The sequence below is a fragment of the Meles meles genome, chromosome 2 (assembly GCF_922984935.1).
Source record: "Meles meles chromosome 2, mMelMel3.1 paternal haplotype, whole genome shotgun sequence".
In the NCBI taxonomy this organism is placed as follows: domain Eukaryota; kingdom Metazoa; phylum Chordata; class Mammalia; order Carnivora; family Mustelidae; genus Meles; species Meles meles.
Genome location: NC_060067.1, coordinates 37,855,216 through 37,873,972, shown reverse-complemented (window position 1 = coordinate 37,873,972; position 18,757 = coordinate 37,855,216). Strand labels below are relative to the sequence as shown.

Below are 18,757 nucleotides of genomic sequence, written 5' to 3'. Positions count from 1 at the left end.
CTAGAAATAGAAAGAAAACTTCCAAACTTATTCAATGAGGCCACTATTATCCTGATACCAAAACTAGGTAAAGACACCACTAAAGGAGAGAACTACAGGCTAATATCACTAATGAACATAGATACAAAAATCTTCAATAAAATAATAGCAAACTGAATTCAACAATACATAAAAAATAACAGTCACCACAATCAAGTGGGATTTATTCCTGGGTTGCAAGTGTGGTTCAGTATTCACAAATCAATCAACATGATACACCACATTAATAAGAAAAAGGACAGGAACCATATGGTCATTTCAGTAGATACAGAAAAAGCATTTGACAAAGCACAACATCCATTCATGATAAAAACCCTCAACAAAGTACATTTAAAAGCCATATATGAGGGCCGCCTGGGTGGCTCAGTGGGTTAGCCCTCTGCCTTTGGTTCAGGTCATGGTCCCAGGGTCCTGGGATCGAGCCCCACATCAGGCTCTCTGCTCAGCGGGGAGCCTGCTCACCCCTCTTTCTCTTCCTGCCTCTCTTCCTACCTCTCTGCCTACTTGCGATCTTTCTCTCCCTGTCTATCGAATAAATAAATAAATAAATCTTTAAAAAATAAAAAAATAAATAAATAAAAGCCATATATGAAAAACCCATAGATAATATCACCCTCTATGGGGAAAAAGTGAGGTTTTCCCCTAAGGTGAGAAAAAAGATAAGGATGTCCACTCTCACTACTTTTATTCAACACAATATGGGGAGTCCTAGCCACAGCAATCAGACAAGAAAAAGAAATAAAAGGCAAATTAGTAAGGAAGAAATCAAACTTTCACTATTTGCAGATGACATGATACTATATAGAGAAAACCCAAAAGACTCAACCAGAAAACTACTACAACTGGTACACAAATTCAGTAAAGTCACAGGATACAAAATCAATGTACAGAAATCTGTTACATCTCTATATACCAATAATGAAGCAACAGAAAGAGAAACTAAGAAAAAAAAATCCCTTTACAACTGCACCAAAAATAATAAGATACCTAGGAATAAACCTAACCAAAGAGGTCGAAGAACTACACTATGAAAGCTATAAAGGACTGATCAAAGAAATTGAAGATGACACAAAGAAATGGAAAGACATTCCATGCTCATGGCTTAACAAATATTGTTAAAATATCTATGCTACCCAAAGCAATCTACACATTTAATGCAATCCCTACCAACTTACCAATGCGTTTTTAACAGAACTAGAATAAACAATTCTAAAAATCTATATAGAACCACAAAATACCATGAATAGCTAAATCAACATTGAAAAGGAAAAGCAAAGCTGAAGGCATCACAATTTTGGACTTCAAGTTATACTACAAGGCTATAGTGATCAAAATAGTATGGTACTGGCACAAAACCAGACCCATAAATCAACGGAACAGAATAGAAAATACAGGTATAAACCCAGAACTATATGGTCAATTGATCTTCAACAAAGCTGGAAAAAATATCCAGTGGGGAAAGGACAGTCTCTTCAGCAAATGGTATTGGGAAAACTGGACAGCAACATGTAAAAGAAAGAAATGGGACCCCTTTCTTACACCATACACAAAAATACATTCAAAATTGATTAAAGACCTAAATGTGAGACCTGAAACCATAAAATCCTTGAAGAAAACATAAGCAATACCCTCTTTGACATCAGTCGTAGCAACTCTTTTCTAGGTATGTTCCTGAGGCAAGGGAAACAAAAGGAAAAATAAACTATTGGGACCATATCAAAATAAAAAGCTTCTGCACAAGAAAGAAAACAATAAAATTAAAAGGTGACCTATGGAATGGGAGAAGATATTTGCAAATGACTTACCAATAAAGAACTGATAGCCAAAATGTATGAAGAACTTATAAAATTCAAGACTCAAAGAACAAATAATTCAATTAAAGAATGGACAGAGGACATAAACAGACATTTCTCCAAAGAAGATATACAAATGGTCAACAGACACATGAAAAGATCCTCAGCATCACTCATCATCAGAGAAATGCAAGTCAAAACTACAATGAAACATCACATCACACATGTCAAAATGGCTAAAACCAACAAAACAAGAAACAACAGTTTTGGCAAGGATGTGGAGAAAGGGAAACCCTTTTGCACTATTGGTAGGAATGCAAAGTGGGGCAGCACACTCCGGAAAACAGTATAGAGGTTCCTTAAAAAGTTGAAAATAGAACTACTGTATTATCCAGCAATCACACTACTGGATATTTACCCCAAAAATACAGAACATTAATTCAAAGAGATACTTAAAGAGAAACTTGCATCCCTATGTTTATAGCAGCAATATTTACAATAGCCAAGATATGGAAGCAACTTGAATGTCCATGGATTGATGAATGGATAAAGAAGCTATGGTATACAAGTACAATGGAATATTATTCAGCCATAAAAAAATGAAATCTTCCCATTTGCAATGACATGGATGGAACTAGAGATTATTACGCTAAGTGAAATAAGTAAGAGAAAGATAAATACCATACGATTTCAATCATATGTGGAATTTAGGAAACAAACCAAATGAGCAAAGGGAAAAAGAAAGAGGCAAGAAAAGGGGTAGGAGAGAGAGAGAGAGAAACCAAGAAACGGACTCCTAAGTATTGAGAACAAACTGATGGTCACCAGAGGGGGTGGGGGAAGGGTGAAATAGGGAGTGGGGATTAAGGAGTGAACTTGTGATGAGAACCAGGTGTTGTATGGGTGTTGAATCACTATATTGTACACCTGAAACTAATATAACTACCTGGAACTAAAATAAAAATGTTTTTTTAAAAAGGGGAATACGTAGCACACTAAAAAGCCCGATAAACAAATTCTGTGTAATTTGGGCAAATTCACGTATTACATAAGGATAATTTCTAACTTTCAGGGTTATCAGGGGCATTGTCCTGTTAAGCACCTACCATAGTATTGGCACATAGTAGACCTTCAAAATAATAGTGCTTTTCTTGTGCTTAAATTTTGCTTTTTTTTCTTTGATGATTTTAAGACTAGTGTCTCACTTTTTACATCTTCATAGATGCAGCCTCCTGCCAAAGCTGACAATGAGAAGACCTGGCAAGAGATATCAGATGAGATCAAGAAGATATTTAAGGCTGCTGTAAAGCTGTTACACGAAAAGGGGAAAATGAAATATAACCAAGCTAAGAGGTACCTGTTCTCAGGTAATTTCCACACATCCTCCATAAACTAAGGAACAAATAAGTAATAAAAGCATTCACTGCTTCCCTTTTATGGGTCTACAAATTTAATTTCATTTACTGCCCGACGAAATTTAATTTTTCTAAACATGTTCTTCTCCTCAAGAGGCAAGTGTTCTTTTCTTCTAACCAATAGATAAGACTTCACTTAATTTAGGGACTTCTCCAGAACACGTGATTTTAAAAAATGCTGGGTATATTAGACCAGACTCTGCCAGTGTTCTGAGTTCATTCATGTATTCTGTTCATTCATTCATTCATTCAGTCACTCACTCAGCAAACATTTATTGAGAGCCCGCTATGTGCCTGACACTGGGGATACACCAGTGAACAAGAAGGCAAGGTCTCTCTCTCTCAGAACCTATTTTTTAGTGGGGGGAAAAGAAATGATAGGCAAGTAATCAAATAAATGAAGGGGATCGTTTCAGAAAAGTTACGCAATATGAACAAACAAGACAGAGTAATAGGGGTTGATGAAGGATGTGGGGTTCCAGGTGTAGAAGGAGTGGGCCGTCAGGAGAGGACTTTGAACTGAATGACAGAAATTGTCAGAGCCGGCTATGCTCTATCTCGGGCAGAGAATTCCAGGCAGAGGGATTACCAGATTCAAGATCCCTGAGACAGAAATGTGCTTAGTAAGTTCTAGGAGCAGGAAGAAGAAGGTAGCCAGGCCTGGGGAAGGAGAGAGGAAGACATAATAAGGACCTTATGTTTTATTCTGGGTAAGCTGGGAAGCCACTGGAGGTTGAGAAATAAAGAAGTAAGAGAGTGGCAGGATCTAATTTAACATTAAAATAAAAATCTGCTGGGACGCCTGGGTGGCTCAGTTGGTTAAGCAGCTGCCTTTGGCTCAGGTCATGATCCCAGCGTCCTGGGATCGAGTCCCACATCGTGCTCCTTGTTCAGTGGGGAGCCTACTTCTCCCTCTGACTCTGCCTGCCACTCTGTCTGCCTGTGATCCCTCTCTCCTTCTCTCTCTCTCTCACAAATAAAAAAATTTAAAAAAAAAATCTACTGAGCAGAGACTCATCTGTCAGCCTTTCTTAGCCATAGAAAGAAGGCTTTATTTTTAAAGGATGCACAGGAACCCACAGAGCTGAAGGAATCAGTGGTACTTTCCAGGGGACAAAGACAATTGAGTAAAAGTAATCAGATATTTAACATTTATTTTTAAAATGGATAGTGAAGGGGCACCTGGGTGGCTCCGTAGGTTAAGCGCCATCTCTTGATCTCATGATCTCGTCAGGGGGCGGCGCAAGAGGGGGATGGTGTTGTCATGAGATCAAGCCCAGCATCGCACTGGACTCTGCACTCAGCAAAGAGTCTGCTTAAGAGTCTCTCTCCTGGGTGCCTGGGTGGCTCAGTGGGTTAAAGCCTCTGCCTTCGGCTCAGGTCATGATCCCAGGGCACTGGGATTGAGCCCCACATCCAGCTCTCTACTCAGCAGGGAGCCTGCTTCCCTCTCTCTCTCTCCCTGCCTGCCTCTCTGTCTACTTGTGATCTCTGTCAAATAAATAAATAAAATCTTAAAAAAAAAAAAAAAAAAAGATTCTCTCTCCTTCCTCTGCCCCTCCCCTGAACCTCTAAAATAAATAAATGAACGCAGTCTTAAAAAGTGATCGTGAAGAGTTATTGAGGAAAAAGCAATAGCAGTTGGGTTTTCAGAATGGTTTTGTGAGTGGCATGACAAAGCGAGAAACCTAAAAGGCACCTGGTATCATTCTCCCTGTATATGTGTACTTCAAGCTCAGGGCAACTGTAAGTAATTTTGACAAATTCATTCTTGACAAACTAGAAAAGGTTAGGTCTTATTTTAGGTGTCCCTGAATATATTAAATTGGCAAAAATAAGTACTATCTTTAGAATATACAGACTGACAAATCTCCTTATTGCTTTGGGGGGTTTTTATCCTATTTTGGGACTCTGGTTCTTCATTTTTTATCGAGAACAAAACTACAATGGTCCTTAAAATGTGCTGTATTTGAAGAAAATGCCCAGAACAAAAGCTTTCTTATATATATATTTTTAAGATTGTCTTTATTATTATTTGACAGAGAGAAAGTGTGTGCGCACAAGCAGGGGAAGTGGCAGGCGGAGGGAGAGGACCCTGGGATCATGACCTGAGCCAAAGGCAGACACTTAACCGACTACGCCACCCAAGTGGCCCAAAGCTTTCTTATTCTGGATGTAAGAGACCCAGTTGGGGGAGCACATCCTCTTTAGAATCACACAGTTCCCGTGTTTATGTATTTCTCCTAATTTCTCTACACTGGAAAACACTTTCTCCTAATTTTCTCTACACTAAAAAACTCTGTCCATGTAGCCAGCCATATACAGATGAATAAGTTTATACTATGTAGTATGAACTACAACAAGTGGGCTGTTTTCTGTTTGGGGGACATCTCTTAAAGATATGCATGCTCGTAACAATGTTATTGATTTTACATTTCAAACTCATTTTGAGATATGTCTACACAACGAAAATGGCTGGAGAAGTGCCAGTTCTTTGAAATGGATTACTACATCCGTATTACTTTAATATTTTCAGAAATGTTGGAATAAGAATACCAGGAAAAGTCTGGAAAGGTGAACTCTTTATATCTGAAAGTAGTTTTTCACACTTTTTTTTAAGATTTATTTATTTATTGAGAGAGCACACACGCACACACATATACATACACACACAAGTAGGCAGAGGGACAGAATTAAAAGGAGAATCTTAAGCAGACTCCACACTGAGCTCGACACAGGGCTCCATCCCATGACTCTGAGATCATGACCTGAGCCGACATCAATGGTCAGCTGTTTAACCAACTGAGCCACCCACGTGCCCCTAATTTTTCACACACCTACTTTCTCCTTTATAAAGAACAGGAGAGGAAGAGAAATACAATAGACCCCAAATAGTGCCCAATTGTGAACAGTAAAACTGAATGGTCTCGGGGATACTAGTTTTGGAGATTTACTTCTCATGAATGATCACCGTCAGGGCTGGAACTCTCCTAATGTTATCTTCATCGGGTGCCATGACCAGTTAAACTTTAGGATACTTAGAAAAATGCAAGGACAGAAAACAAATATTGTATTCTGATAAGGAATGGGGAGTTTATAATATTTATAGGCCAATAAGTATCAGAAATTATCAATAAAATTCCCCCCCAAATCATGAGGATGCCCTTGGCTTCTAGAAGGAACTCTATAGAGTTGACTTTGTCTCACATGACTCATTTATTCAGGTATATTTATGAAGTCTATACCATCAATAGGCATTATATACAGCTTCTTTTTTTCCCACCCTGAGTGAAGTTTAGATGGGTTCTACTGACTTGGTTTGTCTCTGTGTCTGCTTACAAAGCATTTGTAATCAACACTCCTGATTGGCACATTGTTTCCGTGGAGATAGTAACAGTGGCAGTTATGTTAGAGTTAATTTGTTTCCTGGGAGTCAGAGGGGACAGTGTAGTGTCTAATTATCAGCCTTTAGGGATACATAGTATAAATAGACACTTCCTTTCTCCTGGTTCACGGAAGGTAGCGCCCAGTTCATCCAGGGTGCCTTCTAGCATGGTGCGTAGACGCTGGAAAAGAGATGAGCCAAAGGCTGCTTTCTGGGGATTTCTTACATCTTGCCTCATCTACATTAAAAGAAGAGTAGATACATGTTGTATAAACTCCTTTGACTTAACCAGTCTGTCTGATCAAAACCCTTCGTAACGTGGACTGATGACCATGGCACAGCTCCCTCCATGACGATGGCTATAAACAGATCTTTTTTACTAGAGTTACTGCTTTTGATTGATGGCTATCATTCCCGAAAAAAATCATTATCACTTAAGTTCTGAAAGGCACCACTTAAAAATAGTTTCCCCCTCACGTGCACCCGAATGATTATAGCAGCAATGTCTACAATAGCCAAACTATGGAAAGAACCTAGATGTCCCTCAACAGAGGAATGGATAAAGAAGATGTGGTATATATACACAATGGAATACTATGCAGCCATCAAAAGAAATGAAATCTTGCCATTTGCGACGACGTGGTTGGAACTAGAGGGTATCATGCTTAGTGAAATAAGTCAATCGGAGAAAGACAACTATCATATGATCTCCCTGATATGAAGACGTGGAGATGCAACTTGGGGGGTTAAGGGGATAGGAGAAGAATAAATGAAACAAGATGGGATTGGGAGGGAGACAAACAATAAGTGGCTCTTAATTTCACAAAACAAACTGGGGGTTGCTGGGGGGAGGTGGGATTGGGAGAGGGGGAGGGGGCTATGGACATTGGGGAGGGTATGTGCTATTGTGAGTGCTGTGAAGTGTGTAAACCTGGCAATTCACAGACCTGTACCCCTGGGGATAAAAATACATTATATGTTTATAAAAAAATAAGAAATAAATAAAAAATTTAAAAAAAATAGTTTCCCCCTTCCTTAATAGTCACTGTAGAGAATACACATACGTTCCGGGTTTTGTTTGATGATGGAGCTGAGGCTAGCACACTGAAATGTTTTCAGTTTCTGGCCAGTCTGTCCTGGCATATTCAGGGCCACTCCAACCCCCCTTCTTCCATCAGATCACTGCCTAGGAGTCACCTCCTCAGGAAAGCCTTCCCTGACTTCTCCAAGTGGGGTAGCCCTCCTGATTATTTGCTTTCATTTTACCATGTTATTCTCCTTCATGGGACTAAAAGCACTCATAATCCGTTCATCTGTGGGACTCTGGGCTTCATGTCCACCATCCACCACTGGACTAGAAGTGCCATAAAGGCTTTCCCCCTCAGGGTTGTCTGTTTTCTCTCCCCACTGTATCTTGACTCATCAGCAGCATGCCTGGCACAGAGTACACGCTCAGTTAAGACCAACCAGTTAAAGGAAAACGGGGAAGAATGAGGGAAGGCAGCCAGTTTTAAAAGCCTGCATGCCTTAAAGTTCATTGCCATTGGTTTAATTATTTATTCCTTTTTATTTTTCCCTCTATAAAATCATGCACAAGTGATGTTTGTGTTACTGATGCTCCCATTTTAAATGTTCTCATGGGGCCTCAGTGATTAATGAAGTATATTTGCTTGTGTAGAAGCCAATGTGTTGTATGACCTGATTTATCTTTGAAGAAATGCATTTTCATACTAAGTCATTGTTCTGTACCTGCCCTGCTGGATATAATGGAATTTCACAGTGATATGGATAATTCAGATTGATCACTAATCAGAACATGATCAGGTGTTGAGTATGCTTGTACATAACTCATGACACGTCTGTCTGGGGTACAGAGCTCCCTCAAACAAAATGGTGAAGCCACATAGTAAAGGAGAGAGTGACAAGGGAAAAGTCAGTGAGCTATGTCATTTGGCCTCCTCATTCTTTCCTGGCCTCAGCTGTTCCCTGCTCTTGGCTATTAGAACCCCTTAAATCAGACAGAGAAACGAAACAGGAACTTAAAAGAATCAACTATAAATTCAGGATGCTATCTTTCTTATGCTTTCAAGCTCTCCCTCTAACTGGGGAGGAAATTAATTTTAATTAAACCCATTGTACTGGGTTCCTGGCTATCTAGGTAAAGAGAGATAGGAAATTAAGGAACTAAGTAATTAATCTACAAAGGATTCTGCTACGCCCTGTGAGCAAAATCATCTCCCCCTGTTGACTTGAGAGATAAGTGCAGGGGGTGTGGGCCTCTGCTTTTTTGCTCTAGACAATCAACCCCCTGCCACATTTTCTCTTTCAGCGATAGAGGACGAGTTTGACTTTGCTCTAGGAAAGCAAACTCCAGCCTTCCTGAAGAAGTGTGTTTGCTACATTCGGAAAATTGCTAACATTGAGCGTTTTGTGAAAATCCCGGAGATGGGAAAGTACATGGATATCACTGGAACAGAACCAAGGATGATGAGGGACGCTGAAGCCCAAGAGAAGCTGATAAAACTCAGGGACGAATTTATCCCGACTATCGTCGCGTCATCTAATCTCAGAGTGTACACGTCCGTTACTCATTGTGACATGAAACTGGGCTATTCCCAAGAAATAGAAAATCATTACATAGAAGGACTCGGTAAACAGTTTTATGAGGACATGATTGATATCATTCAGGCAACCGTCCAACAGAATTTTGACACGGAAACTGACACGCTCTATGATGAAATCCTTCAGCATTCCTCACTGTGTAAGACGTACGCCTCCTTCTATGAGTACAAATGTGAACCTCTCAACATCGTGCATAAGTACGTTCTCCCAAGCAAAACTGGGCACATCAACCCTCTGGTTGTATACGGCGGACCGTGCACTGGGAAGACGCTCCTGCTAGCCGAAGTAGCGAAGAAGGTGAGATCCTTTTCTTTCACAAGCTTATTTGTAAAATCCTTTCCTTTGGGGAAAAGACAAATGGGTCAAAATTCACTTCCATCTCTGTGTTTACGACCTGAATGATAATTAGTCTTTCTGGAAAGGTGACTTCGGTGTTTCTCTTATGCTGGTAGAATGGTCATACGAAAAGAATAAGGCACATGGGGTACAGTTAAGAGGACAGCTTTATTTTTATCTCTCCTTGGTCAAACTTATCCCATTTGGATGGGAACTCGGGGAGATCTCACAACTCTTCTCATCCCTCTCAGCAAAGACAAGCCCTCCTACCGCTCTGGACACTAAGCCATTCACAGTTCAGCAATTCAATCTGTCCAGTCTAAGAAGGTAATTAAAACTCGAGTCTATATTTCTCTCCCGCAGCTGAGGCTCAGGATAAGCAAGGCACCTGCCCTGGGAAATCAGGATGTGGTCATCTTCTCCTTCTTTCACCACATAGCACTTCCCCAACCACCCACCGCCCCCCACCCAGGGTTGTGGCTTCAGGGAAGTAGGAAAGATAAGGTGGCCAGAAAGTTCTTACATAACCAGTACTGTTGTAAAAACTAGACTCCACACTCTGTGGTCACGTCAGGTGTTTAAAGCTGCCTCCTAATTCTTCTGAGGCCTTTTTCTAGTTTTCTGGACATCCTTTCCCTCCCGTCTCTCCTGCCCTGTCCTCACTGAGCATCTTATTTTATCCACAGTTTCCCAAACACAGGGGGATGCATTTTTTTTTTCCAGTTGGTCCTTTCCATGGCTTCTAGACACCCAGTCACACACTTCTAGTACCTTTCTGCCAAGATCCACAGCCCAGCAAGCTCCCTCAGATAGGACCTGGGGAAAACAGACCCAACAAAAACTCAGTCTTGCCAGTGGCCCACGTGTAACACATGGGAAGCACTCGAGCTAGCCAGCCTCATCAGCTAACCTCCATATTTCTCAGGTGTCTGAGGACATCCGTCGCTCTGGCTCCCCAGCTCTAGGCGACACCCTGTCAGTAGTCCATTGAAGCCACTTTCCCGAAGTGAGAAGTGAGGGCATCGCTCAGCCCTCCCCTTTGGGAGCAGATGTTAACAGATATGACCCACTGCACCCTGATCTCCAATGTTTTTTTTGGCCTCTTGAAACTCCTTTTTAGTCCCACTAAAGGTAGCAAAACTGGTTTTCACAACTCCCTTACAAATCCTGCCTGCTGTGTGGAACCTCACTCTGGAATGTAGGGTCTCTTGTCTTGGCATGTCAGCCTAAACTGGACTAAACTAGTTCCGTCGTAACCTCCTTTTGCACTGGACGTCCCAGTCTGATGGTTTCTATTATCTTGGCGTTACCTCAGAATCTCTACATTGTTCTTCCTGTGGTTCTTCTCTCGGGAACAGAGCTTTCTTTAACTCCACAAACACTCTTGTCATCCGTCATGTGCTATCACAATCTCAGGGAGGTCATCTTGAAGACAAGAACCGGGATCGTTGTGTTGTACCTTACGTGGGGATTAGGTTTCAAAGAAAGCTCACAGGCAAAAATCTGGTGTATAAACTTACTCTTAAAAAGTCCCCAGGAAAGTTAATTTACCATTTCTTAATATGCCAAGCCCAGCTGCTGGTTTTTTCTCCCCTTTTTTTCCTTCTTCCCCTTCCCCTTCCTCCTCCTCTCCTCCTCCTCTCCTCCTTCTTCATCTTCATCTTCCTCTTCTTCCTCTTTTCCTCCTCCTCTTCTCCTTCTTCTTCTCTTCTCCTTCTCCTCTTCCTCCCCCTCCTCCTCCTTTTTTTTTTTTTTAAGATTATTTATTTGAGAGAGAGGGAGAGAGAGAGAGAGGTCGAAAGAATCCAAACCAGACCCTGCACAGAGTATGGAGCTGGACACAGGGTTCACTCCCATGACATTGAGATCATGACCTGAGCCAAAACCAAGAGTCCAATGCTTAACGGACAGAGTCGCCCAGGACCCCTGGTGTTTCTTCTGTTGTTAGATGACATAGTTCTTTTTTAATGGAACACCAGACAAAGTGGCAGGCTTACTTATTTAAGGGCCATGTTGCATCAAAATAAAGTTGTGTATGTGTGTGTGTGTGTGTGTGTGTGTGTGTACACTAATTTGCATGTGAATCTTCAAACTTTAGAATGTTCCAAGTCAACAGGACAACAGCAGTATGAGGAGCACACGCATAGGAGCTGAAATCTAATGAGAAAACATCCACGTACAGCATTTGACCTTCACTCTAGGGCTTTTTCCCTCTGGAAGAGGGAAGGGCAAAGTGGTTGGAGGTGCAAATGTTGTTGGATTTGACTATATTCCCTGTGATGCAGTAGCGCGGGAAGTACAGAATCATGTGGAATGTGCTGATATCCCTGTACGGATCAGCGGTCCCTGCGGGACAGGAGGTGTTGACAGTCAAGTTGGTCAACTTGAGAAATGGTTTTCTGAGATCTCGCTCTTCTGGATATTTTGTCCAACCACCAGAATGTGTCTATTCACAGTCCAGAACTCTGGTCCCACAAGAAGCCTCACTTGTTCCTAGGTCCCCTGCCTCTGCTCCACTCACCTCTCTCCTGGGGTTTGTCTGTCCCGTCAACAACAACCTGTACTCTCTTCGTGACTTCATGTCTCTTGTGAGAATGCAGAGAGACGTCTCATGTTCATCTCGAGGTTATCTCCTGCATGACCAGCATTTCCATGGACACGAGCTCATGATCAGAGGATCGCTCTCTACATGTTCAACAACGTGGGACTGGGAGGAGAGAGGCAATACATATAATCATCGGAAGCAATCCACACAGGGATTAAATATCATGTTCTGTTTCTGATTTGCCACTATCGGACAGTTGTAGTAGGACGGCAGGATTAACATCCTCCACATGGGCTTCAGGGTTTGGGGCTAAACAGTAAATTGCTCCTTTTCCTTAATAGCTCATTCAGAAACTGACATCCTTTTCCTAAACTTACTCATGTCTTAACCTGAACTACACCTTGAGGAACCAAGTTTCATAAACTTACTTCCTCATGTATAAACCGCGTCCTTTCCTAAGCAGTATCCTTGGTAGAATTCCAAGGATTACTGAAAGACATTATCTCCCTAAAAATAGACTTTGGGATTTTTTTTTTATATACTTTGATCATATTCCTTCTTGTCCTTGCCTTTCCTGCCAGAGAAATACTAAATTTAACAGTCCCCTTGTATATGTTATCTCTTCACTCTGCAGTTTGGGGGGGGGGGAAAACCCTCCAGCTTTGTCTCTTGGTAACCACTTAACTCTGAGCAAGTCATTTATCCACATGGACTGGTTTCCTCTTCTGTTAAATGGTGCTATAATCCCATCTGCCCCACCAAGAGATAATGTGAAGACTGACAACTGACGTAGATATACCATGAGCTGTCATAAAACACAAGGCTTAAAGCTTTAGTCAGCGTTATATAGATCTTTACAACAATAAGTAATCAAGAAGATAACCCTATAGCACCACAATATAGAAAATGTCTCTGAGTCATTAAGGATTCTATTCAGTATTTTAGTACTATTTTTTTTATCACATTCTAACTAGCTAAGAATTTGATCAACCCTATGGGATCTCAATTAGTGAAGACATTTGACTCCATATAATGTGTAAATCACTACTTATTCTATTCATTAAACAAACACTAAGCATCTACTGTGAGCCAACAACCATGCCAGGAAACAGGATTCAGGGATGAAAACCTGACCATACTAGAAATGCAGATTTACTGTTTATGAAATTCTTTGTAACAGGCTAAGTGCTGCCTTGGGATTGAATAAGACTATCATCGCTATTTCATACCTTCAGTAGAGTGATCGTGACGGCCTCGCCTATAGATTTTTGTGCAGGAGCTTTGTGACAGCTCTTTGATCTTCTCAGGTGTGCCCAGTTCCTGGTTCTAGGCCACTGTCCGCATGGTCAGGGTTACCAGAAGTCTGACCCCTGGAGAGAGGAAATGCTGTTGTATGCGACCATGTGAACATATATTACCGTTCTAAACACTTCCTTTATGTTTCAGGCCTATGGCTGGCTACATGAAGACACAGGACCAGAATCTGACCCAGTAGTCGTCATGAGATTTCTAGGAACCACAGACACGAGTACTGACCTTAAGACTCTCCTTCTAAGCGTTTGTGAACAATTAGCAGTCAACTACCGGTGTCTGGTTCAAAGCTACCCTAAGAAGATCCATGACCTCCGTGACTTGTTTATAAATCTTTTGAATGAGTCTTCATTGCAGAGACCTCTAGTAATAATATTCGATGCCCTAGAGCAGCTCTCAGAGAGTGACGAGGCCAGGAAGCTTTGGTGGCTCCCAGCTCACCTTCCCCGCTTCGTACGAATAGTCCTGTCCACACTGCCCAACAGACATGGGATCCTGCAGAAACTGAGGTGCCTTATCCATGAGGAAGCCAACTACATCGAGCTGATTCCCCGGGACAGGAAGATGTGCAGCCAGGTCCTCAAACACCAGCTGCTGCGGGTCAAAAGGAAGGTCACATCAGGCCAACAGATTTACGTGAACAACGCATTCTCCAAGTGCACGCTGCCCATGTTTGTGAACCTGACCTTCAGGGAGGTGAGACATTGGAGATCACACAAAGACGTCGATGAATCCTCCCTCTGTGTCACGGTTCACGAAAGTATAGAGCAGCTCTTCTGGTCCTTGGAGAAGAAGTGTGGTCAGAAACTGGTTTCCAGGGCTCTTGGTTACATCACCATGGCCAAAATGGGTTTGAGTGAAATGGAACTGGAGGATGTCTTGGCCCTTGACAACAGTGTGATGAATGAGCTCAATGAGAACGCCAGGCCCAGCAATCCCCTGAGAGTACCTTATCTGTACATTGCAAGGCTCAAGGACGGTCTCAGTGGATACTTAATAGAAAGACACGTGAAGAACGTCACACTCCTGGTCTGGGCCAATAGACACCTGCAGCTCATAGCTCAGAAGTTGTATCTGCAGGATGACGGCGACTTGCGTGAAATGCACGCCATCCTGGCAGATTACTTTCTGGGAGTGTGGTCAGGGGGCAGGAGGAAAGCTTTCTGCCTTGAGGACCCCTACTTGAATGGCTGCCTTGACTTGGAGAGCAGAAGCTTGCTTGAGGAAGAGAAGCACTTCATGGAACAGGCTTCCTTTGATAGGCAGGCTCCAGACCAGCCCTGGGTTTTCCAGTGTAATCCACTGGAGCCTGACATCTTCTTTGTCAATCATCGGAAAATGTCTGAGCTCTTGCACCACCTGACAAGGTGTGGAAAAACCGATGACCTGCTTTACGGGATCATCATGAACTTCAGCTGGCTTTACACCATGATCAAAATCGGCCAGTTCGACAAAGTGCTTTCAGACATCGAGCTGGCTTACAACTACTCGCAAGAGAAGGAGCTGAAGTTCCTGGCGAGCACTCTCCGCGGCATCAAAACCAAGGTCACTGCGTTTCCGGGCTCGCTTTCCGCAGAGCTTCAGCAAAGGCTGCTGCCTGTTGTAAGTTCCCTGCCCAAACTTAGACACCTCCTTTTAGAATGCGACAAAGATGGGCCCAAATATTGCTCCATTGTGCCATTACATTCATCCATGGACGTGACATATAGCCCGGAGCGTCTCCCCTTGTCCTCTAGTCACCTGCACGTCACCGAGATTCTGCCTACCTGTAACCCCAGTACTGTCCTCACAGCTCTAGAGAATGGCTCCATCAGCACCTGGGATGTGGAAACCCGTCAACTCCTCCGGCAGATCACCACAGCCCAGTCTGTCATCCTGGGCATGAAACTTACCAGCGACGAAAAGTATCTTGTGGTGGCCACGACAAATAACACCTTGCTGATTTATGACAATGTAAATTCGTGTCTTCTGTCTGAAGTGGAAATCAAAGGCACCAAGCACGGAAGCGGCTCCACCTACATCAATGGATTTACCCTGTCCGTCAACCACGCCCTCGCGTGGCTTGAAGCCAGCAAAGATGTCACCGTCATCGATCTGCTCTACGGGTGGCCCCTTTACCAGTTCCATTGCTGGTACGAAGTGACTTGTGTCCAGTGCTCTCTGGATGGCATGTATGCTTTCTGTGGACAGTCCCTGAACACCACCACCATATTTCATTTAGGGAGTGGAGAAAAGTTGTGCACGGTGACTTCTGAATTTTCCGGTGGGTTTGTGAAGTTCCTTCTCATTTTGGACACGGCTCAAGAGATGGTAATGGTGGACAGCGAGGGAAGCCTTTCGGTTTGGAATACTGAGGACATTTCCAATCCCCAGCTGACTGACGACTTCGACTGCCGAAGAGAAGACAGCGAGGTGGTCAGTGTTGAACTCTCGGAGGACCAAAATGCGATTCTGATCTGTAAAGCCCTCAGCATCGAGCTCTTAGATACCGGCATGTGGAAGGTGGCCGAGAAGTTCAGAGCTAAGCACAACGAACGCTTTATATCTGCCGTGCTGTCCAAAAACGGGGACTGCATCATCGCAACCATGGAAAATACCTCAGCTGTGTTTTTTTGGAGGCGGGACACCGGGCAATGCATGGCGAGCTTACAGGAAATCTCAGGTACCATAGTCAAGCTGGTGAAATCCAGTCATCACAATATGCTGCTCTCTTTGTCAACCAGTGGTGTTCTTTCCATCTGGGATATAGACATAATCACCGCCATGTCCAACATAGATAAGACTGGGAAACCCATCCAAAGCCTGGTGTTACCCGCCAGAGGGGAAATCATTTATTCCCTCGATGGCTCGGATTGTGTCCACAAGTGGAACTTCAGCAGCGGCTTCCTTGAGGCAGTGTTCAAGCACGAAGGGATAGTCGAGCACTGCGTGCTGACGTCCTCTGGGGATGTCATGGTGACGTCAGATGACAAAAGCAGCCAGTACGTCTGGCACACCAGCAGCGGCGAGAACCTCTTCCGAATTAACGGGCAGAGAATATCTCAGCTGCTGATCACCCACAATGACCAGTTTGTGGTCTCTCTCTGTGAAGAAAATGCCTCCAGGGTCTGGAGACTTGCCACAGGCCACAGGGTCTGTAACATTCTGACCACTTTGCAGAATGCCTTTATAACCTCAGCAAATACCTTCGTGGTGGGCATGACCCAGAGCAAAGTGCTGGCTGTCAGTCTCTGGACGGGAAGCATCACCAAGAAATTCTGCTGCGAAGACGGCACCACCATCGTGAATTTTAAGCTGATCCCCGACTGCCCTGACATCATCGTGTTTATCACGTCAGCCGAGACGGTGAATATTTGGAGTCTGACAGATGAAGTCATCTGTCGCCGCGTGCAGCTTCCGAACAACTTCTTGAAAAACCTGGAGGATTTCGAGATCTCTCCCAACGGCAAGCTAGGCATTATATCCAGGGGAGACGAGAATATCAATGTGCTGGACTTACACAGCGGTAAATTACGGGTGGTCCACGCCTCTGGGGTCATCTGGAGGCAGAGGCTGTCTCGAGATGGTCGCTACCTGGTGTACATTTGTTTCCGAAACGGGGAGGAAGAGGACGAAAACGGTGCGATATCCAGTCTGATTGTAATGAGACTGGCCGATGGCAAAAATATAGGTGCTTGTTCCCTTTACAAAACACCAACTTTTCTTGCCCTCTCACAGAGGCACCTCAACATCATAGTGGGTTTTGATGACGGGAGCATAGGGATATACACAGTGGTGGACCGCGTAGACGCTGCACTGAAAATTAAAATCGCCACTTCAAACAGCAGGCAGATTTTCAACAACGCGACACAGGCGTCCAGGCCAAAGTGCAGTAGTTACTGTTTTAAGGTGTCTGTGGACTGCTTATGGAGAGAGTCTACCGAGGTCTTTGCGAGAGACAGTCCCATCACGGTGAGTGACTCCTCTGAGCCCAACGAGGCGACGCCGTCCAAGAAACACAACCCTTGCTATGACCGGGTAGGCTCAGCCCTGGAGCCCAGGGGCCACAGCTACACCCCTGACAACTGACCAAACGTTCTTCTCGCTCAGCAGACATGCACGATACACACGCACAAGGAAGAAAAAAATAAGAATCTTCTGTCTCCCAAATGATAAACTACTCCTTTCTTTAAAGACAGGAAAATGCTGGAGTTCCAGCGTTCACATGCTCGCCAAAAAGACGAACACGCAATCGGTTTCGAGTTGGCTCTTTTTGTCAATGTTAATCCAGGAATGACACCTTGACAGAGAATTTCTAAAAATGGTGTTTGACTGGATATTTTTTACGTTCGCTGGGTGGGAAGCAGCAGCATAACTCATTCCATGGGCTCGGCTAACGGAGGCTAGAACCATATACAGACCCCTCAGACTGGAATGAGTGCTACAGAAATCGTCTGGAATTGCAAACACAATTGCAAACAGAAGAGCCGTTTGACCTCCAGTGATGGTGTGGCCGTAAGTTAAACACAGCCTTAATCTCTCCTTACATTTTACAATCCTGACAACTGTGTAACCCAGTCTGCAGATGGGAGGTCAAAGGTGCAAAATCACGTAACAAAAATGCCCCCTCGCATCCCTAGTTTCCCAGGAGAAAGGACGGGAAATGAGAGGCCACGCACTGGACTGGGCACAAGTACTAAGTACCACTCTCACAGGGCTACTGAGCATGCTGTCAGTCTTCATTAAGATACAGTTGAGACAGTCACATGCGACGGTTTCTGTATAACGGAACATACGATTTTTAAACTACTTCCTGGGCAGTGAAAGAAACACGTTGAATGAGAAACCACAATCTTTTCATGTCTTTCTGAAATGCCTATTTGTGCTGGGCGTTAAAGTGGAATTATAGAAAGGGCATTATAAATTTGGTCAAGACAGCTGTTCATTTCCACCACTGTACTAACACACTGTACTAACAAAGTCTGGGCTATTAGGTCAGTCGTATGGAAGCATACATTATTTCCTCAATCCCTCAGTAAATCTTAACAGAAAGAAAGCTTTCGTGACACGCCATCTATGAAATACTGAAGACATTTGCCTTACTCTCATTCCTCCTATCTCCTGTGTAAAATGCAGACAGATGACCAAATATTCGGGGACAAGCGGAACATGCCTGTCTTTGTGCTAAAATATTCCCCAAATATTAAGGGTGTCCAAAGGTTCCTTCTTGTCCCTGTTTGTAATCACTTTCTTACTTCCCCACTCTATATGTAGGCTTCTTCCTCTGTCCCCCTTTCTGCTGGAGGGCTCCCCGGGGCCTTGATAGTCTTAA

The 18,757-nt window shown here is 43.3% G+C and overlaps 1 protein-coding gene across 1 annotated transcript in view; it reads left to right on the top strand.

Annotated features, from left to right (window-relative positions):
• The window catches only part of NWD2 (NACHT and WD repeat domain containing 2), a 187,163-nt gene extending 168,702 nt beyond the window's left edge, over nucleotides 1–18,461 (top strand). Inside the window, exons 5-7 of the mRNA XM_045998572.1 lie at nucleotides 3,055–3,199; nucleotides 8,962–9,551; nucleotides 13,582–18,461. Coding sequence (XP_045854528.1) covers nucleotides 3,055–3,199; nucleotides 8,962–9,551; nucleotides 13,582–17,514 — 4,668 coding nt within the window. The 3' untranslated portion in view covers nucleotides 17,515–18,461. The remainder of the gene's footprint in view (nucleotides 1–3,054; nucleotides 3,200–8,961; nucleotides 9,552–13,581) is intronic.
• Nucleotides 18,462–18,757: the final 296 nt, after the last annotated feature.